The following is a 22,851-nucleotide window of genomic DNA, read 5'->3' on the forward strand; positions in this document are numbered from 1 at the left end:
GCGTTTTGGTCTAGTTGTTACGACTCTCGTCCTCAATCAGAAAGACGTGGGTTCGAATACCAGCAATGGCGTGCTTTTCTTCAGTAAGAAATTTACCCACTTTGTGCTGCACTCAACCCAGGTGAGGTGAATGGTAACCGGCAGGATTAATTCACTGAATGCACCAAGCGCCATGGAATAGGCAACTAGATAATCGGCGCCTCATAAATGCTATACATGTATATTATTATTATTATTAGAGTGGAAGTCGGGTGAAATGGGAAGACCGAAAGCGGGGAAATGTGACACATTTTTAATACTCATGATAATAGTTCAGTTCATTACAAGGCCACATCAGGATGATGATTGCCAAACTGGTTTAGAAGATCAATAAGATTGCTTCCAAGACAGTTTTGAGCGTTCCCACTATAGGCCCACACATTGAACAATAATTAAACTCAAACTGGTTCGAGATCGGGGTCTAGCTGTAATTTGTGTAGCACTACAATAATCTGTGAGGGCACTCGTTGTGTATCCGCGAAAAATGTGGAAGAGCGCCACCATCATCATTATTATCCAGACCAAATACATTTTACCGGAAGCTTAAAGGACAAGTCCACTCCAACAAAAAAATGATTCGAATAAAAAGAGAAAATTCAAACAAGCATTATGCTGAAAATTTTATCAAAATCGGATGTAAAATAAGAAAGTTATGACATTTTAAAGTTTCGCTTAATTTCACAAAACAGTTATATTCACAACCTTGTCGGTATGCAAATGAGGAGACTGATTACATCACTCACTCTTTATTTCTTTTGTATTTTATTATATGAAATATTCAAATTTTCACCCGTTGTCGTGTGAAACAACGATTGATTCCTCCATGAACATGTGCAATTCGCATTGTTTAATACTATATGTTTCAATCAAGTTGGTCCTTATTATCAAATCTGCAAAAAATTAAATATTGTATAATTTAAACAAAAGAAATAATGAATGAGGGACATCATCGACTGTCTCATTTGCATGTCACTGAGTTGTACATAATCACTGTTTTGTGAAAAATAAGCGAAACTTAAAAACAGCATATTAACTTTCTTATTTTACATCCGATTTGATGAAATTTTCAGCATAATGCTCGTTTGATTTTTCTCTATTTATTAAAATAAACATTTTTATGGAGTGGACTTGTCCTTTAAAATCGATTTTTGCTGGCGTATCGCGTCATGTAATTATACATGTATAACTTACACTTCTCGTCAAAATAGAGAAAAAGGGCATTTATTTGAACCCAATCATTTCATAAAGGAAATTCATCGATAACATGCCTTTAAACATTATAGGTATAGATCTTAGTTCAAGGAAATAACATTGACCTACAAACAGTAAGAACTTTGGTTGAGTATAACTATAAATCAAAATAGATCATTCTTGAAGCTTATTAAGTTTGTGGGTTTTTTTTCATTTCATTAAAATTCATATCAAATTCCTCGTATCTCCTTGTTTTTTTTATCACGATATTCGTAGAACACAGTATATTCGGACTTATCACCCTTATCAGTACCCCCCCCCCCTCTCTCTCTCTCTCTCTCTTCCTGACACACCGACACACATATACTCTCACTTTCTCCCCCCCCCCCTTCCCCCTTCTCCTTCTCCTCTTTCTCCCCCCCCCCCCCTTACTTCTCCTCTCCCCCCCTCTCTTTCCCATTCCACCCCCTCTCTCTCTCACACACCTCCTGTTGCCAGAAACCAAGTTACAATCAGTTACAAATTATAGATGCAAATTTCCATTCGAGAGATCGACTCTTTTTCAACAGGACCTACAATTGGCCTGTCAAATAAACTATTGCAATTAAGACTAGTGATAACGCCCATAAGTAATTTAACCCATACTCGAATAAACTAGAAATATCGACAGTTCAAATGGTGTTGTAATCAGTCTCAAACCTTTATTAGAAAATAAATTACAGTGGCTCAGCTGAAAAGAGAAAAATATCGCCCATGCTCAGTCTCTCGTATCTTATTCCACGGGCATTCAGTGTTTGTGCGACTTTCATACAAAATAAGAATGGGATGGAAAAACGCTGTACATAGTTACTAAGAAATATACACTATATTACTTGACTGTACACAACTGTACAAAATTAAATAATCTCAAGACTATACACCGTCTGTTCAATGTAACTTTGGAGTAAAAGTTTGTACAGCACGGAAATCACACACGGAATTCAAAGCATGTAGATGAACAAAGTGAAAGGGCACTAAGGACACAACTGAAATATTATTATATATTTATTTCCACGACTGGAAAATAATATGAATCTCGTATGAAACAGAGGCACTAGTGTGATCAAAGTATTCTTGTGGCGTTTCCTATACATTTCTATAAGACCAGCAGGCAAACTGACCCGATACTTTTGGTATTTGCTTAAATCATCTGCCTTTTCTTACAAATCTATCACACCCTGATATTTCAAAGACACCATAAGAAGAAATATCATTACAACTTCTTATTGCAGCTCACGTTAATTTCTCTCCAACAACTCATGACCGGGTAGAGAAATAATATTGCCACAAGCAAATATTTTTCAATCCCAAATTTGAATTGCAGTTTTATTATCGACAGCGGAGTTTAAAGCTTTCTAGACTGGAGCGAAAGAAAATGTGATATACTAGATGAAAAAATTGCACTTTAACAGCGATGCAAGATATACATAATTATCTTCGTGTAACACGAAAATTAGTACAATAACAGACTTTGCCAATCCACTGTATTGTTGAATATATACATTCTTTGTATCTAACATAATCACGATAACCTATTTTAGTTATCTAAGTGGACGGAAACTAAATCATTAGTTGATTATTTTCATATAGGTGTCCATGGCAAGACATAACAAATATGCAAAAACCACGACAATCTCTTGACAAAACCAGCGGAAATATGAAATCGTCGATACTGCATCAAAATACTGTATAATTCAATACTTCAAGGAGTTGTCGGCGACATTGTACTTGTATTGTATTGTCAAACACTCCCCCCCCCCAAAAAAAAAAAAAATATTCAGCCTAAAGATATGAAGAAAAATAGTTCGTAATCAGCCCCCCCCCCCCCTTCCCCCTATCTCCCTTTCTCTCTCTTTCTATTTCTCTTTCCATTCCTTGTCTTCTCCTCCGTATTGTTTCATTTTCATCACCCCGAACAGAAGTCATTGAGAAAGTTTGTAATAATTCTTAAACCAATTTTAGTTTACTTTTATTTTCCTTATTCCATAACCTAGATATATAGGAATACCTTTGATGTCGTTAGCCTCTTTGTAAACACCTTTTGTCATAAGTATAAGTTTGGACTGATTTTTTTTTCTTTATAACAAAATATACCTTAAACACAATTTTCACAATTGCATTTTCAGAAAAAAACATTCCAAATCAATTATTGCTATATCATTCAACTTTGCTCACTTTGAGCATAATATACAAACGGGTTACATGCATCAAATTCACCTTCAAATGTTTAAACCCTGTTGTCTTATTAATATTTGTTTTCATGAAACATAATCGTTCAGACAATACATTAATTATAATTATATTCATTATTCCATTTTCGTTCAAAGCAGTCTTGGTGTTGACGTGTATTCGAAACCCTAAGTTTTAACCGATTATTTCATCTGTATTTTAAATATGTAATGCTTTTGTTTTGTATTTTGTTTATTTTTCCCCGTCGTGGTGGTCGTTAGCACCCGCCATCGCAGACGATCTCCTGTACAAAGGCGTATACCATGAAGAGAACGTACATCAGGGCGAATGAGATGCCGATGACGGCGTTGAGGCGGAACCGGACGGCGGTGAAAGCCACGATGGTGAGAAGTAGAATGAGGAGGAGGATGAATCCGAATTTGGCGTGCGGGGGAATGGGGCCGAACTCACCGTTATCGAAACGCAACTGTCAAGAACAAAAGAGGGAGATTCTTGCTTATCAATCACTTGTTCAATGTTTCTTTGTTTAAAGTTTAGTCGTTCTTTCTTACAAAATATGATTAAGTTCTTACATCTGTCAGAGTTCTTCCAGTGTGGTCTTAGATTAGTTTTAGTATAGTATTACATTTCTGATGACATACACGTAAGTATACAGGTTTAACAAAAAAAGCAGAAGGAAAAGTTCATGAAAATATCAAGTGCAATTGTAACAATATAAGGAAATAGAATTACTTGATTCTCCGCTTCCTAACAAACATTTCATTCATTGATTGATTCTTATTTGCAGTGCCATTCTTCCAAAATCAAATAGGCATTCTTTGCCCTTCAGGGTTACAGTAATCATTACATTTGGAACGAATTGCCATCGTGGATTGTTTTCTTCAAAATGGAGAATATCGGGACTATTTTACCTGGTCTTCGGCATTGAGGAGGGCGATGTTGGTTCCGCCGTTGATGGCGATTCGGATGAGGTAGGGCAGTCCGATTCCGAGGTTGATGTCGAAGACATTTGAGCCGATGGCGTTGGAGACGGCCATGTCGCCGTAACCGTCGCGGGCCACGAGGATGGAACTCAAGGCATCCTGGGGAGAAAGAAAGGGAAGAAAAAATAACCGCGGTGAAGACGAGATCTTTTTTATTTCTTTCTTTTCTTCTTTCCTGAGACACGGTGTATGGTTTCGGAAAAAATACCTGAATGACATTTTGTATTTTACGAAAATGACCATCCTTTTTACGAAACGAGTTCTAGAATTGCACGGGGATTCGTCAACGTCATCAATATTACGCAAAAGTGCTAAGGAACGATTTGAGGCCAATACTTAAGTGGGGCAATCATTTTGGTGCAAAAAAACGCAAATGTTAACTTTTGCAATATCTTTCTGAATGAACTGTATAATTATGTGCATCTTTCGCAAAAACGTTTGCTCGCTTGTGAAAAATATGCATAAATTAAGACTATGAAAGCTTCGCATGACTTGATGTCTCATAATAAAGAAATGACGAATTCGACACAATAGCAAGACATTTTTTTATGGCTATAATAGCGCCTGGCCAGGGTAGCCATGCGAGAGCTACGTGGGGGTAGTAACAATTATGCAGCACCTCACGTTGCACTTTATGATCATCCTGATGATTATAATGGGACAGATATTTACCGGTACGCTGGTGCCGACAGCGACAATGACGAGGCCCATGGTGTAATCACTGATCTTGAGAATACACCCCATCTTGGCGACCAGGGTGACCATCCCGAAGCTGAGTGCTGCGATCCATACGATTGAGAGGATGAAGGAGGCCACATACCACTTCCTGTGATCATCGTCGAATAGGAGAAGGAGATTGAAATGCCGTTAATAATGGAGGAATGTTCACTCTAAATTACAAGAATTTAGCGAAATCCAGATCAGCGTCCCGTAACACAAAGGTTAGCGATTGATAAATATTATATTGTTCATTGCATTCAATGCAATAAACCGTAAACATTTTCTAGAACGTACGATTGCTAAACTTTGTCTTACGGGCCCCTAATTCCGTCAGTGACCAGTTGAATTCTGGAGTTTGAAGTCAATCCTAGCGATTTATTCTGGCATCTCGAATACTTAAATTCAAAGAAGTAAGGTTTATATATCAATCTAGTGTTGGGGTATTCACTACCAGCAGCTCAAGAATGACACGATTTCATTTCAGTCTCTTAACTTCACTTTGCATCAAGATTTAAAAAGCAACACAACATTTTCGGATAAGATGATCAAGGTAGACATCGTGGGGGGTTCTCTCTCTCTCCATCTATCTATCTTCAAACAATTCTTCTTCTTTGACAGTACTCTGAAAATAATGGCAGTATGGATGCCCCGATCTGTTAAAATTACAAGCTTGGTTTGTCATCAAACCCCTCCACGGTCTTTCATTGGTATAAGTCGGAAAAAAAAATATCTCGTGAACAAGGACTGTTTAAGATTAACATAATCTGTCTCTCAAACATATCGAAATTCTTAATCATTTCAACGAATGTAAGGGTAATTCAAACGGATTCCTGCTTTGACAGACTGCAGATTGCTTACGTAAAAAAAATAAAAATAAAATGAAAAATGATAATGCAATGAATATGATGATGACAACGCCAACATTCAATCTAGATTGAAGCTCCCCTGCTTGTCAAAACATAAAATAATTTGATGTTGTGGACCTGCTCATGGAATGATGGAAGATTGCTTCAAGCTTCTTTATGGAAAATGTAGTTTGCATAAATGTATTAAAATAGGAATTTCTCTCAGATGACAGACATCCCGGGGCCTAAATAAATGATAACTGAATTTCATCTTTGAGTGTATTTACTTACAATCCTCTCCGAATCGACAAATCTGGCTTTAAAAAAAACGGTCGACTGTTAAAGAAAAAAAAAATAGGTGGAACCAAACAAAAAATAGTTGGAAGAAGGTGGTGGAACAAGCCTCGGATCTTCTGCAACCAATGCGGCGATAAATGTTTCTCATGCACTTGCACTATTTAATCATGTATATTGCGGAATCAAATTTGAATACGAATTGCTAAAGTTAAAACATGAAAGGACTTGGAAATTACCTGAGATGCGGAACACTGCAGTTTGGGATGGTCCACGAGAAGGCACACATGAATGGAAAACTGATCACGAAGAGGAGCCATTTAAGTCCGTAGCGGAGGCAACCGCAAGTGCTGTCCATGATCTCCCTGTCAGGGTAGTACATGTTGATGGCTGGCAGGCAAGGGAAGGGACGAAGGGTCGGTTCCTCCTCAGAGCCTTCCGATTTATTGTCCTCTTCTCCTTCCTTCTCCCCCTGCAGAGAAGAACCAATGAGACATGATCATTGAAATGACTGAAATATAAGAACATCTACATGCTTCATCTTGATGAAAGTTCAAAAGGATTAGCACTTTCAACGTTCATATCTTAAATGTCTTTAAGACGTGGTGGGATACTGTTTCCAAAATAATACGTCAAACTCCAGTCACGTGTGCCAACGTGTACATATTTCGTAAACTTGTAAATGGATGTACATATAAAGTCCCTATGATCTTTTCTGACATATATATCATTTCATTAACGCCGAATGAATGCAACATTCCATCTTAAAATAACTTCGGTGAGGATAGGAATGAGGAAACTTACAACTGCTACACTTTAGAGAGTAATGAAGAGTGTCTCACTTACTTGAGTGTCGTGTGGCTTGTGTTCCCCGTCATGGTGATGCTCATGGTGATGATGGTGATGGTGAAGGCCGTCCACCAGTGATTGTCTTCTCTTTGGGTCGGAAGAATCATAAGAGGGATCACAGGAAGGGTCAGAGGAAGGGTCGACAGGAACAACAGGGGTGGTTCCGTGTGCGCTGTGGATCCCCGAATCGTTATCGCGCGGGATCGCATTGCCTTTGGGTACACTGAGCAACTGCGTCTGGCTGCCGAAGTCGCCCTGGCTATCGCCGCCAAGACTCTCGACGTCGCCCACCACTAAGTCGTCATGGACGTTCGGTCGCCCGTCATTGGCGACGACCGTCGGAACGACGCTTCCATTGGTCTTTGTGACCATGGGGATGTTGTTGTTATTGGCGTTCACATCGCCGTTCATAGCTACATTATTTCTGTTATAGTTTATATTTACAAAGGAGGCCTTGGAATCCGGCCGAGAGCTCAGCGCTGTTGAGTGAGCACTGTTTGGTCTTGATACAGACCCTAAACGACTGTCCGTATCTCTGGCGAGTTTTTTTAGATCGTAACTCGACGAAGTCTGCTCTCAACAAGACGTGAAAACGTGTTCCAATTCAAATATCGCAAAAACAAGTTTAATATCAATCCATAAGAGCATTTATTTCGCGCCCCAGAATTTTTTTTAAGAAAAAGAAAGCGGCATTTCAGCAGGAGCGGAGATCCACATTACAGAGAAACGTGTTACGTAATGAAATAGGGTGCATCGAAATAAACATGGTGGAAATGTGCGTATAGGATGATGAACATATATACATGTATCAAACAGGTTAAAAAGAAAACAGTAACATTCACAATATGAACAACAGTCAAAGATGTGAGAGATAGAAGAATGCAACACATAAAGGAAATGGTAAGTGCGGTAGGATTTGAAAAGGGGCAAAAAGAATAAAAACAGAATTAATTTACAAGCAAAATCACCTCATAATCTTAGACCAATCAATGTCAAGATTAAGAAACTATGTCTCGATCTACCTAAATTAGATTTCCTTCCATCTTTCTTTTTTTCACCTGTGGCATGTGGGGGAATTTCATAAACGTTTTCAGGGCTGACAATTTTAGTAAAACCTTCTTCAGTTTTGATTGGACAAGAAGCACCAGTCACTGACTGTGACTGTGGTTACTGTCGGAGAAAGACAAGTTGTCAGTGCTGACAACTTTCATGAAACGGCCCCAAGATTATATCAAATAAATAACCTAGCAAAACAATGAAACGGTGACTATAATCCGTTTATAGAGATATCATAATTTCATCAAAACCTATCATTGTTATAATTTATTTGCGTATCGTGGGAAAAAAGCATGTGGGAAAGTTTACTTACAAAGTTAGAAGAGAGTTCTCCATGTTTGACGTGATGGAATATATGCTTGTTTCCTGGCACGGCCAATGACTGGTTGGACAAGACAGATATCTTCCGGTCCTGGATAAAAAGCAAAAGGGCAATCCTTTGATAACATGCTGAACATTTGCTTATCGCTTTCCGTATTTTTTTTCATGCAAGAACGACGTCTACTTCTACATGAAGAAACACGAGATAGATACTGTATACTTTATCTAGGGTTAAATGCACTAGTCGACGTAAAATGATTACCTGTTGATAAGGATACTAAACATCTAATATATCTCATTCAATGTTCGTTTCATACACTTTTTCCCACATTCTAAGTACAATCATGGACGGTACAATCATCAAGCCTATAAAATTGTAAACCCGAGACAGGTGTTTGTGGCCCATCAGTATTATATCCATTTAATTAGATAAAATTATACATTTTTTTACATCCTTCCACAGATTTGTCCTTGTTATCATTCTAGCAAATGTTTTTCCTAGAAGGAGCCTTTCATTACCTACGACATAGTACCCAATAACCCAGAATACTATCTTTGATCTGGGTAACCATGGTAACGCAGTGATATTGAGCAACAAAATAAGATATGCTAAACTGCAGCCTGATGTTTTACCTCATCTGTTGGGTTTGATGTCTGAATAGGTGGAAGCTTTCGCGGCAAGGGTGTGCCGTTGGCAGTACCATTTTGCCCAGTGTTTTCAGGCCCATCGGTGACGGTCTGGACCGGGGCTTCTCCACCCGCCTCTCCGGCCTCGGCATCCAGAGGTGCTACCTCGTTGCGACAGAATCCACCGCTGAAAGAGAGAGGGTGCAAAGTAATATCATTTTCTGCCACTAATTATCGGAGAATGAAGACAGCACAGAAATCTGGGTACATTGAGGTCAAAATCATCTCCGACAGCAGAAGTTATATGCTCCCCCTTAGGGTACCAAATGAGAAACATCCCTCAGTGACGGATTGTTGGGTGTGGGGTAATGAAATGAACCAACGAAACCGAACGTATAGTTTTAAGCATTAATCACCATTCGCACATACCTCTGAAAGGTATTTGAGCCGTCGGTCTCCATTTTTTCGCACCTTTTTAACGCACTATAGTAAACCTAACATACGAGACCTTTCCCCTAAAAACATCGTGTGCACACAGCCTACGATTCTTTGATCAAGTTGTTGAAACAGATCTGGGCGCGGCAAACTATAGACGGTTCCTGCATGCCATTATACATACCACGTGATGTGCTTGGTCTTCTCCATGATGGTGGGGTTAACCTTCATCAGAACGAGATAGATGATGTAGAGGGTGAGGAGGATAAGTGCCTCCCACCAGGTGAACTCCGTGTCCCAACAGAAGACGATGAAACACACCAAGGACATGCCGTAGAAGAAACTGTCACGGATGAGAGGGCGCCAGTCTAAGTTGAGAACCTATAAGACAAAAGAGACAATGGAGAGATTATGAATGCACGTGGAGCTGGTTAATTATTAGGTATAGAATGGTTAAGCGATATATGTATTAAACTTCTGATAAGCATTAATGTATTTAGGGGGAGTTGTTTTCATTGATTAATGTTCAGATGAATGTGGATCTGACAACTTTCCTTGATTTTGATTTGCTGAGGTGATCTGGGAAGCGTTTCATGAAAAGATTATGTAGATTTTTCATCAGACAGTCTGTTTGATCCCACAGTTACTAAAGTAAAAGTGACACCCCTTTGCTTCTGTAAACCATACAAAATCAAGGAAAGTTGTCAGACCTTTAAAAAAAAGGAATATAAAAGTACGCTTATAAATCAATTTGCAAAGACATGTTTCGAAACTGGTATCAAAACGGACTGGGACGTTCAACGTTTAAAATCACTCGTTGCCTCTCTGACTAACCTGGCCAGCAAGAGCAGCGGTAAGTGCAATGATGATAAGAATGTTGAACACGGCCGAGCCCACGATGGTGCCGACACCGACGTCGCTTTGGAAGGCGACACCGATGACCGATGTGAAAAGCTCGGGGGCCGAGGATCCTGCCGCCATGAAGGTGGCTCCAGCGACGTCTTCCGACAGGTTGAGGGTCTCCGAGATCACCTCCAGCGAAGGCACAAAGAAGTCATCACAGATGATTGCAATTGCTATACAAGATAATTATAGGTAAAGTGTTGGTTCATAGTTGAGACACGTTCTCATCGGAGAACACATATTCAAACATACGACGCTGTTCTCATACAGGGAGATCGGGATTCTTCAATAAAATCATTTGATTTAGGAACGTGCCTCATAATCATGATAAAACAGGTCACATTTTCACAAGAAATTCAAAAAAATGGGTCCCATATTTTCACAAAAAACCTCAAGCACAATTGCAACAATTTCACGAACTGTTCCATTGATGACAAGTTTCATTCAAACTAATCGAGTTTGGTATAGGCCCTACAATATTTATTGATGAACTCCTCTTTTAGTTAAATAAACACCAACATTTGATGAACTACTCTTTTGGTTAGATAATCACCAACATAATTAACTGGGGTTTGAATAAGTTTTGTTTCCACCCAAATAAATGTCCTTTTCTCTTGAAATAGCACAGTGTAAAAAAATTTACAAATCTGGGATTAAAAATGTACATAGGATATTCAAGAAATATGAGAAAGTTTGATCTAACCCCCCGCCCATTCACGCCAATTAGCTTGTGTTGACAAAAGAAAATAAAATCATAGCATCTGTACTGGAGATTATAATGTATTGACTAGCTGATAGTATTTGTAATTTGAAATCTATGTAAATTTACGTGTAGGAGGGAAATCTCCTAAGCTCCTTAGGACTTTACAGGATGGATGTAAAGATAAAAATGCGATTACCGTGATTGCAATGATCAAAATGGCTTTGAAGATTTAGAGGTTTGTCATGTATCCAAGGGATACGGATTTAAACCTCCCAACATGAGATTAAAATAGATAGTTTGTCCTTTGTTGCTACACAGTGAATGGATACCAAGGTTTAATTTGCATGATATCAGATGTTTGCTGTTATTTTTTTTCAGTTTGGACGGTTGTTTGTAATGCATACATGTAAATCTGAATTTCTTTCTACACTATTGGGTGATTTAAAAATCTCATCCAAAATTTGGTTCTGAAATATAATATCAACTGGTAAATGTATACCTCGTCCCAACACATGAGCATGCAATAGGCATACTACGCTTTCCAGAGCCCCGTCTTACTAAAGAATGTAATAAATTCATATCAAACAACAATCAATGATGATGATGATGATGATGATGATGACGGTGATGTTTATGATGGTGGTGGTGGTGTTGGTGATGGTGGTGGTGGAAGTGATAGTGATAATGATGATGACGATGATGACTATGATGCGCATGAAGCATTTTCTCCCTGTAGTTATAATCACTTCCACAATGTATCAATAGCTTACCTATAAATAAAATGATGACAAAAACAGCGTAGAGCACCACCCAGAGAACTGGTAAATTTACTGATTCGTAATCGCATTTTTCCCAAGGAGGTTTGTGATGACCACCGCTGCTTACATTGGCCAATAAACTTCTACCCACGTAACCATCTGCAAACAACAACAAAATGTTGATTTGTTAATTACATAAGCTTATTGATAAAGAGAACAGTGTATATTTACGTTTCCAATATCCAAGACCTGCACAATGTTTTAAAAAAAAAATTAACAAATCATATTTTAATAAGTTATACAACACTACTGTGCTCCCCTATCTCTCTTGACATTGACCTTATTCTTGGCCTCAAGGGTATGTCCTTGGACGAAGCCAGGACGAGGGCAGACGCGGTCAGAAAATATTTCCGACATATTAATAAGTCAATAGATCTTTTTGTATTAGCAGTGCAGCTCTCCTCAGGGGCCAATCTGACCATTTCTGGAGTGCATCACATCCCAACTTTATCCGGGGGAGCGTTTCATCGACATTTTCTTTCGACAAGTTGTCAGATCTGACAACTTTCCTTGATTTTGATTGGCTGAGAAGCACTGTTGCAATGGTAACTGCCAGAAAGAACGTCCAAGTCATTTCGTGAAACGCTCCCCGGGTCATTTTTTTTTTACAAGGAACGTTATGCATGTGACGCCAATAGACCGGTTTTTTTAGAAGAACAATGTACAGTATAATGTACCGCTAGGCCTGTAAATCTAATCCTTTAATATAATGTAAAATGGTATAAACCAAACACCACAAAGCCTCATCATTCTGTTTTGTTCTCTAATTCTATTCAATAAAAAGACATAAAGGGGGCGAACCACCTTTCGGCGTGATCACTGAAATGGATGCCCAACGTATTACTGTCAGAAGCAGCAGTATACCTTGTAACCTAATTGGATTATCCCGCTTTTCGTGATGCTAGAAGACATCTAGCTGCCAGGCAGCCTTCAGTAAAAGACTCGAAAGTCCTGATATCGGAGATAATTCACTCAACTCCCCCAACATTATTGGTGAGATTAATAGACAGGTGCACCGCGTATGGCAGTATAGCACGCTCTTCTTTTCATCAGCAGCTCTTTATGAAATAAAGAACATCGGTTGAACCGACTGTACTGTACATGGCGGGAAAAGCGAAAAAAGGTCGACCAACACCTCCTTACAATACAAACAGTACATAGGTATTTTTAAGTATGGAGATTCAACTCAAAGCACAAGCCCCACTCAAAAATTGATATCGGGACTTTGTGGAAATACGACTATGTCCACATCTAATGCAGATCGTGTGTCCAGAATGGATACAACACACGGTGGACTAAAACTAAAATTGTCTTTTTTTTCTAGTGGATAAGAGGCCGAGAAGAGAGCAGAGATGGGGAAACAGTGTATTCTCTCATTTTCATGCGCCCCTGCCCCCCCCCCCCCCAACACTTTTTAAGAGCGATGACGGGGTGTAAGAGGTGTGTTATCAACCCCGCCCGCCTTCTTTCACTCTCAAAAAAAAATATATTTCGTTGGTTAACATATGAACATAATTATTAAAAAGCTGTTGTTTAAAAGAAATTTGCATGCAAAACGGATGGAGATTTATTGTTAACTAACAATTGTTAATTTCATCTGTTAATCATCCCGATAGGCTGGTTAAACATTTCCGAGAGTGTTGGGTACCGGGGATTTCTCTGTACCGTGGACCTATTGAAAATTTTAAAAAATAAATAAAAATAACGATCAGAAAATTTCGCCGGTCTTTTTTTTTCATTCTGAGAAGACGGTTGGATAATTCCACACTTCAAAATGAGAAAATGTACATATTTGCTACAGGAAGCGCTTCGGTTCGATTTACATGTAATTTCATGGTTCATACTCTTTCTAGCCGCCGGAAACGAGTCTCGACAATCGACAAGGGAATTCGAATAGTTTACTCGACTGAACATGAATCGGGGGAATTTCAAGAAAGATGATGTACACGATTTAGCTCAGAGTAATCCAAGTCAGGGGCGGTTCCAGGATTTTCCAAAGGGGGGGGGGCACATTTTCCCGAGGAAAATTTGACAAGCAAAATTTAAAAAAAGGTCCTCACTTAATATGTCCACATTTTCATGAAAAATATATGTTGTGACTTTCAAAAGGGGGCACACTTGCGTAAAACCGGCATAATTACATTAAAAATATTGACTATGGCTTTTAAAGGGGAAGCATATCCGGCCCGTGCACCCCCCCCCCCCTTGGACCCGCCACTGCTCCAAGTTTATACATGAACGCTGCCATTATAATCGACATTGTTTTATTCTCAATGAGCAAAAAGTATAATTACAATAGAAAGAGTCGGCGGTTTCCTCAACGCAACACAGTGAACATGAAATGTTAATGCAAAATGGATACTCATAGTTACTGAATAAAAGTGTATTTTTCATCGCTGCGCATTACTGATCCATTAATATTCTATGGTTTGCACATTATCCCCGCACCATTAATTTTCTTCGCATGTTTAAGGTATTTTGTGTTGCATTTGCTTTCGGATAGGCACGATGAATGGTGGTATATACAATTATACATGTACATGTATAGAATATTTTAGGAATATGTTTTGATGAGCTCGTACATTATCATTCGCCTCTTACTGAATTCATCGGATTCCAGACTCTACATTTCTAACATCATCTTCACCGTATCATTAAAGCGCGTGTAGATACATGCATCTGCCAAACATGTCAAAGGCACGTATGGCAATAAAGAACTAATATATATACAGACCATGCTATGACCACATGTATATACGGCTCATGACATTGGGAAGCGCTGGAAGAGTGGAAATTTATCAGTTTTGGGGTAAACCAACATCATCTCTAATTTGGCAAAATAATGAGTATATAGATTTCAAGACCATCGTACCCCTGTATTCTTTTTTAATCAGCACAGATTTAAACTATACAAAAAAAAATCTCACGAGCAGAAGTATACGGAAGCTTAGACGTGCCCCCAGAAGACAAGATGAGAAGACGAGAAAAAGAGCCAAGATGACAAGAAGACGAGGAAAGAAGACAAGAATACGAGATCCTCAATCTTGTCATGTCGATTTATTTAGGATGAGAAGGCGAGATGACAAGATCCATTATCTCGACATGTTGACTTATTTTGGATGAGAAGATGAGAAGACAAGATCATCAATCTCGTCAAGTCGACTTATTTAGGATGAGAAGGCGAGATGACAAGATCCATTATCTCGACATGTCGACTTATTTAGGATGAGAAGGCGAGATGACAAGATCCATTATCTCGACATGTCGACTTATTTAGGATGAGAAGGCGAGATGACAAGATTCATTATCTCGACATGTGGACTTATTTAGGATGAGAAGGCGAGATGACAAGATCATCAATCTCGTCAAGTCGACTTCGTCAGGACGAGAAGATAAGAAGACAAGATCCTCAATCTCGTCAAGTCGACTTATTTAGGATGAGAAGACAAGAATACAAGATCCTCAATCTCGTCAAGTCGACATGTTTAGGACAAGAAGATAAGAAAACAAGATACAGAATCTCATCAAGTCGACTTATTTAGGATGTGAAGATGAGAAGTCAAGATCCTCAATCTCGTCAAGTCAACTTATTAAGGATGCGAAGATGAGAAGACAAGATCATCGCGCTGGAGTTATCGACCAATAACGCCCGACCAATAAGGATTTTGAAGATAGCGGACTATAAATCATTATATTTTGCGTACAGTGTCTACAAAAGCACGAACTGAAATTGAAATTATATTAAAAGATATCAATTATCTATTGAAGTTAAAACTAAAAAACTTATAAACATCTATTAACCATTAGTAATAATATAAGAATAATAAAACTCTCAGTGCAGATTGGTGGTTGCGGGAGCGAGCCAGATTAGGGGCGCGCATGGATGACAACGTAACAAAAAATGTGATTTTCCTTTTTTGTTAATCTTTATATGCCCACAATGCAAAAACAAGGATAAAAAACACCTAGAACATGGCCCATCAGTTGGAGTAAATAGTGTGTGTGTTTGGATGGGGGATGTGACAGACACAAATTTTGTTCTCTTCGGTGAATGAGGATTTTTTTTTGGGGGGGGCTAGTTGTTGTTTTTTTGCAGGCGTAACCGTTAGTCAAAAATAATTATGGGTCATGGAGGGGGGGGTGGCAAATATGGCATAAAAGACAAATTCTATTAATAAAAAATTGAAACTACGGGAACATCAGCCTCATCACCCACTTTAGTTTGTTGCACAAGGGCGTAAATACGGGGGATTCATGATCCGCCCATGCCGTTCTGTTTGTTTCTGTTTGTTTGGCATATAAATACCCCCCTCACTTTTTAAGACAGGAACGATATTTTTTAATCATAAACTGATTAATATAGGCCACTGCCGTTAATTCGTGGATTCGTATGTTAATGCATTTTGGGTGCTTCGGTCGCTAGGCTCATTCGCTTAATCTATATAATATATTCTTATTGGATTTCGCGATGATAAATCCCAATGTTAAGCTCATGCACTGGCAGATCAAGGGGGGCACATCCCTATAGTTGGAATATTCTTTTAAAAATAGATATTGCCCTTTTCCCTGATAAATTTCACGTGCTGCAACACCGGGTCTAACTCTTATTGTTGCAATTAGAAAACTAAATCTAAGACCCCCTTAATCATGAAAAATAATTAGCGGAAATCTACGGCAAAATTCAATATTTTTCTTCAAAATAAAATATCGAGAGACATACCGCCATTTCGCCCAGTGAAGGTCCCATGCTGGAATCAGAGGTAAAAATGGCAATTAATGGCCATTATTACCTCTGCCATTTTTACTTTTGCCATCTTTACCTTTGCCCGTTTTTACCTCTGCATTAGAAAAAAATTAACATTGTTAACACAAGGCGTAACGATCAATAACATTTTATGAACATTTATATTCTTTATCACCAGTTTTATTATGATCATCGTTTTGGATTATCATGATCATCATATTTATTTTTATTACCAGCAGAAGCTCTTATTAAAAATGACATCCCCTCCCAGTGACGTACCGTGGGTCACGACATTGGGGGGGGGGGAACCAGCAAAATTCTTGAGTCACTTAGTGAGCGCGCGAAGCTCGCTCAGTTGTCAGGTATACTGACCTAATAGAGACATTTTAAGGAAGCACTTGTTGTCATTGTAATCATGAATAATATTTGCATCTCAGCAATCAAATAATGCGAGCGCGAAGCGCGAGCTGAAATTTTTTGATATTCAGACCTAAAAAGGGACTTTATAATCGATTTTTTGTGATCATGATACGTACCTGTTTCGCTAAACAATGCGAGCGCGATGCGCGAGCCGAAATTTTTTGTATACATTGATCCCAAACAGGGAGATCTTAAGGACTATATTTTAGGAATCTCTTAATAGTATACATATCGCACCAAAGTCATCTAATGCGAGTGCCAAGCGCTTGCTGATTTTGTTAGAATTACATCTGAACACATGAAGCACTTTTTGTAGTCAATGTAATCATGATTATCATACGCATCTCACTAATCAAATATTGCGAGCGCGAAGCGTGAAAATTTAGATAATTCAGACCTGAAGCGGGGCAGTCTAAGGCTTGTTTGTAAGAATTCACTAAGACCATTCGTATTTCACTAACCAAATGATGCGAGCGCGAAGCGCTAGCTGAATTTTTTTGGATATTTAGATCAGAAAAAGGGACATTTCAAGGACTGATTTTAGGAATTCATGGAGAGCAGACATATCTCACCAATCCACTGAAGCGAACGTAATCACGGACAGGAAATGTTTAATATTAAAACCTTAACATGGGGCAATCACTTTAAGTAGTCATGAAAAAGAACCATATGTCACTACATAAAACAATAATATATTTGGTGTATATTGACTTGAAAACAGGAGGTTTTCGTACAACAGGTTTATATATCTCTTTAAACAGACAATGCGAGCACCAGGAACAATGAAGATATGGACCCTGAGCAAATTATGTTTCATAAAGTTATGATAAAAATGTTTCCTATGTAAAATAACATAACATGATCATAATACAATATACAATTATAATGAATAATAATTTCTTCTTTCCCACTACGTTCCTCTTCCTTTCTCCCTCTTTTTCTCCTTTTCCCCGTTTTTTTTTTGGGTCAGCCGATGGGGGGGGGGGGGACACGTGCCCCCCATGCCCCCCTGTAGTTACGCCGTCCCCTCTAATACAAATCCTATTTTATAGAGGTTACTCACACGCGACCAACACACTTAATCCCCTGCATCTTTAAACCATTTGCTTGGGGTGCAATTGCTCAGATAAAATCGAAATTAAGCGTATGCTTGATCCGACCGCTTATTCTTAATGCAATACATGTTTGGAAACAAAACAAACATGTCTCACCGTTCGTTATTTTATTATTTCATAATATCATGTTATCTTGTAAGGACAACACCTTTCTTTTTATCAAAATGAATTAATTTCATTTCCGGAAATACGCACCCTATTTAATTTTCGGATTAACGAACCTTATTTCGTTTTCAGACTAACACACCTTCGGATTAATGAACCTTATTTCGTTTTTCGACTAACGAACCTACGGAATTGCGAACCTCATTTCAATTTCGGATTAACGAACCTTCGGAATAACGGAGCTTCGGAATTACGAATGTATGCAAAATCTACGACCCAATCCTGGAAATAGGCGAAAATCGCAAAATCAAGCCAAAATTAATATTTTTCTTTGATCGAAATAAAACATATCGAATGACACATATTGGGAATAGTGATTGGCGTTTTCTAAAAGCCCAGATATTCCCCTTTCACCTGCCGTAGGTCCCATGCTGGAACACTCGAACTAACTCTTAATGTATACAAACGATTCTATGACCCATTCCAGGAAATAGGCGAAAATCGCAAAATCCCGCCAAAATTAATCTTTTTCTTTGATCGAAATAAAACATATCGAATGACATATATTGGGAATAGTGATTGGCGTTTCCTGAAAGCCCAGATTTTCCCCTTTCACCTGTCGTAGGTTCCATGCTGGGCTTTCAGAAAACGTCAATCACTATTCCCAATATATGTCATTCGATATGTTTTATTTCGATCAAAGAAAAAGATAAATTTTGGCGGGATTTTGCGATTTTCGCCTATTTCCTGGAAGGTGTCGTAGATTCAATCGTAAACAATAAGAGTTAGATTGAGTGTTCCAGCATGGGACCTATACTAAGTGAAAGGACAGTATCTGCGCTTTTAGAAAACGCCAATCACTATTCCAAATATATGTCATTCGGTATGTTTTATTTCGATCAAAGAAAAATATTAATTTTGGCTTGATTTTGCGATTTTCGCCTATTTCCAGGATTGGGTCATAGATTTTGCATACATTCGTAATTCCGAAGCTCCGTTATTCCGTAGGTTCGTTATTCCTAAGGTTCGTTAATCCGAAATCGAAATGAGGTTCGCTATTCCGTTGGTTCGTTAGTCGAAAAACGAAATAAGGTTCATTAATCCGAAGGTGTGTTAGTCTGAAAACGAAATAAGGTTCGTTAATCCGAAAATTAAATAGGGTGCGTATTTCCGAAAATGAAATTAATTCATTTTGATAAAAAGAAAGGTGATGTCCTTACAAGATAACATGATATTATGAAATAATAAAATAACGAACGATGAGACATGTTTGTTTTGTTTCCAAACATGTATTGCATTAAGAATAAGCGGTCGGATCAAGCATACGCTTAATTTCGATTTTATCTGAGCAATTGCACCCCAAGCAAATGGTTTAAAGATGCAGGGGATTAAGTGTGTTGGTCGCGTGCGAGTAACCTCTATAAAATAGGATTTGTATTGGAGAGGACGGCGTAACTACAGGGGGGCATGGGGGGCACGTGCCCCCCCCCCCCCCCCCCCATCGGCTGACCCCAAAAAAACGGGGAAAAGGAGAAAAAGAGGGAGAAAAGAAGAGGAACGTAGTGGGAAAGAAGAAATTATTATTCATTATAATTGTATATTGTATTATGGTCATGTTATGTTATTTTACATAGGAAACATTTTTATCATATAACTTTATGAAACATAATTTGCTCAGGGTCCATATCTTCATTGTTCCTGGTGCTCGCATTGTCTGTTTAAAGAGATATATAAACCTGTTGTACGAAAACCTCCTGTTTTCAAGTCAATATACACCAAATATATTATTGTTTTATATAGTGACATATGGTTCTTTTTCATGACTACTTAAAGTGATTGCCCCATGTTAAGGTCTTAATATAAAACATTTCCTGTCCGTGATTACGTTCGCTTCAGTGGATTGGTGAGATATGTCTGCTCTCCATGAATTCCTAAAATCAGTCCTTGAAATGTCCCTTTTTCTGATCTAAATATCCAAAAAAATTCAGCTAGCGCTTCGCGCTCGCATCATTTGGTTAGTGAAATACGAATGGTCTTAGTGAATTCTTACAAACAAGCCTTAGACTGCCCCGCTTCAGGTCTGAATTATCTAAATTTTCACGCTTCGCGCTCGCAATATTTGATTAGTGAGATGCGTATGATAATCATGATTACTTTGACTACAAAAAGTGCTTCATGTGTTCAGATGTAATTTTAACAAAATCAGCAAGCGCTTGGCACTCGCATTACATGACTATAGTGAGATATGTATACTCCTTTAAAAAAAAATCCTGTTTTGTGTCAATATATACACAAATTTCAGCTCGTGCTTCGCTCTCGCATCATTTTGTTATTGAAATACGTATGGTTTTGCGAATTCCTACAAACAATCCTTAAATTGCCTCTCTTCGTGTTTGAAATTCCTGATTTTTTAGCTCGCGCTTCGCGCTCGCAATATTTGATTAGTGAGATGCCTATGTTATTCATGATTACAATGACTACAAGTGTTTCATATGTGTTTAAATGTAATTCTAACAAAATCAGCAAGCGCTTGGCACTCGCATTAGATGACTTTGGTGAGATATGTATACTATTAAGAGATTCCTAAAATATAGTCCTTAAGATCTCCCTGTTTGGGATCAATGTATACAAAAATTTTCGGCTCGCGCATCGCGCTCGCATTGTTTAGCGAAACAGGTACGTATCATGATCACAAAAATTCGATTATAAAGTTCCTTTTTAGGTCTGAATATCAAATATTTTCAGCTCGCGCTTCGCGCTCGCATTATTTGATTGCTGAGATGCGAATATTATTCATGATTACAATGACAACAAGTGCTTCCTTAAAATGTCTCTATTAGGTCAGTATACCTGACAACTGAGCGCGCTTCGCGCGCTCACTAAGTGACTCAAGAATTTTGCTGGTGCCCCCCCCCCAATGTCGTGACCCACGGTACGCCACTGGGAGGGGATGTCAGCTTCTGCTGGTAATAAAAATAAATATGATGATCATGATAATCCAAAACGATGATCATAATAAAACTGGTGATAAAGAATATAAATGTTCATAAAATGTTATTGATCGTTACGCCTTGTGTTAACAATGTTAATCTTTTTCTAATAATGGCAGAGGTAAAAACGGGCAAAGGTAATGATGGCAAAGGTAAAAATGGCAGAGGTAATAATGGCCATTAATTGCCATTTTTATCTCTGCCATTTTTACCTCTGATTCCAGCATGGGACCTTCACTGGGCGAAATGGCAGTATGTCTCTCGATATTTTATTTTGAAGAAAAATATTGAATTTTGCCGTAGATTTCCGCTAATTATTTTTCATGATTAAGGGGGTCTTAGATTTAGTTTTCTAATTGCAACAATAAGAGTTAGACCCGGTGTTGCAGCACGTGAAATTTATCATGGAAAAGGGCAATATCTATTTTTAAAAGAATATTCCACAATAGGGATGTGCCCCCCCCCCCCTTGATCTGCCAGTGCATGAATTTAACATTGGGATATATTATATAGATTAAGCGAATGAGCCTAGCGACCGAAGCACTCCAAATGCATTAACAGACGAATCCACGAATTAACGGCAGTAGCCTATATTAATCAGTTTATGATTAAAAAATATCGTTCCTGTCTTAAAAAGTGAGGGGGGTATTTATATGCCAAACAAACAGAAACAAACAGAACGGCATGGGCGGATCATTAATCCCCCCGTATTTACGCCCTTGTGCAACAAACTAAAGTGGGTGATGAGGCTGATGTTCCCGTAGTTTCAATTTTTTGCTCTCTTGCATTTATTAATAGAATTTGTCTTTTATGCCATATTTGCCACCCCCCCCCCTCCGTGACCCATAATTATTTTTTACTGACGGTTACGCCTGCAAAAAAACAACAACTAGCCCCCCCCCCCCAAAAAAAAAAAATCCTCATTCACTGAAGAGAACAAAATTTGTGTCTGTCACATCCCCCATCCAAACACACACACTATTTACTCCAACTGATGGGCCATGTTCTATGTGTTTTTTATCCTTGTTTTTGCATTGTGGGCATATAAAGATTTAAAAAAAGGAAAATCACCTTTTTTGTTACGTTGTCATCCATGCGCGCCCCTAATCTGGCTCGCTCCCGCAACCACCAATCTGCACTGAGAGTTTTATTATTCTTATATTATTACTAATGGTTAATAGATGTTTATAAGTTTTTAGTTTTAACTTCAATAGATAATTGATATCTTTTAATATAATTTCAATTTCAGTTCGTGCTTTTGTAGACACTGTACGCAAAATATAATGATTTATAGTCCGCTATCTTCAAAATCCTTATTGGTCGGGCGTTATTGGTCGATAACTCCAGCGCGATGATCTTGTCTTCTCATCTTCGCATCCTTAATAAGTTGACTTGACGAGATTGAGGATCTTGACTTCTCATCTTCACATCCTAAATAAGTCGACTTGATGAGATTCTGTATCT

At 38.4% G+C, this 22,851-nt stretch overlaps 1 protein-coding gene across 1 annotated transcript; it reads right to left on the bottom strand.

Annotated features, from left to right (window-relative positions):
• Positions 1-1,906: 1,906 nt before the first annotated feature.
• Positions 1,907-18,827, bottom strand: LOC129279164 (sodium/potassium/calcium exchanger 3-like). The gene is made up of 11 exons (XM_064111617.1): positions 18,812-18,827; positions 11,966-12,112; positions 10,424-10,665; positions 9,774-9,970; positions 9,161-9,341; positions 8,520-8,618; positions 7,148-7,720; positions 6,541-6,773; positions 5,115-5,268; positions 4,371-4,541; positions 1,907-3,925 (listed from the first exon to the last, which is right to left on the bottom strand). Exons 1-11 carry the CDS (start codon positions 18,825-18,827, stop codon positions 3,716-3,718), a joined length of 2,223 nt encoding a protein of 740 aa, XP_063967687.1. The 3' UTR covers positions 1,907-3,715.
• Positions 18,828-22,851: the final 4,024 nt, after the last annotated feature.

The sequence above is a fragment of the Lytechinus pictus genome, chromosome 16 (assembly GCF_037042905.1).
Source record: "Lytechinus pictus isolate F3 Inbred chromosome 16, Lp3.0, whole genome shotgun sequence".
Classification (NCBI taxonomy): Eukaryota; Metazoa; Echinodermata; class Echinoidea; order Temnopleuroida; family Toxopneustidae; genus Lytechinus; species Lytechinus pictus.

Coding starts and splice junctions, on each gene's coding strand:
- LOC129279164 (XM_064111617.1), bottom strand. Junction 9,342..9,773: donor AAGACCAAGCACATCACGTG/GTATGTATAATG, acceptor TCTCTCTTTCAG/CGGTGGATTCTGTCGCAACG. Junction 7,721..8,519: donor GAGAACTCTCTTCTAACTTT/GTAAGTAAACTT, acceptor TGTTGAGAGCAG/ACTTCGTCGAGTTACGATCT.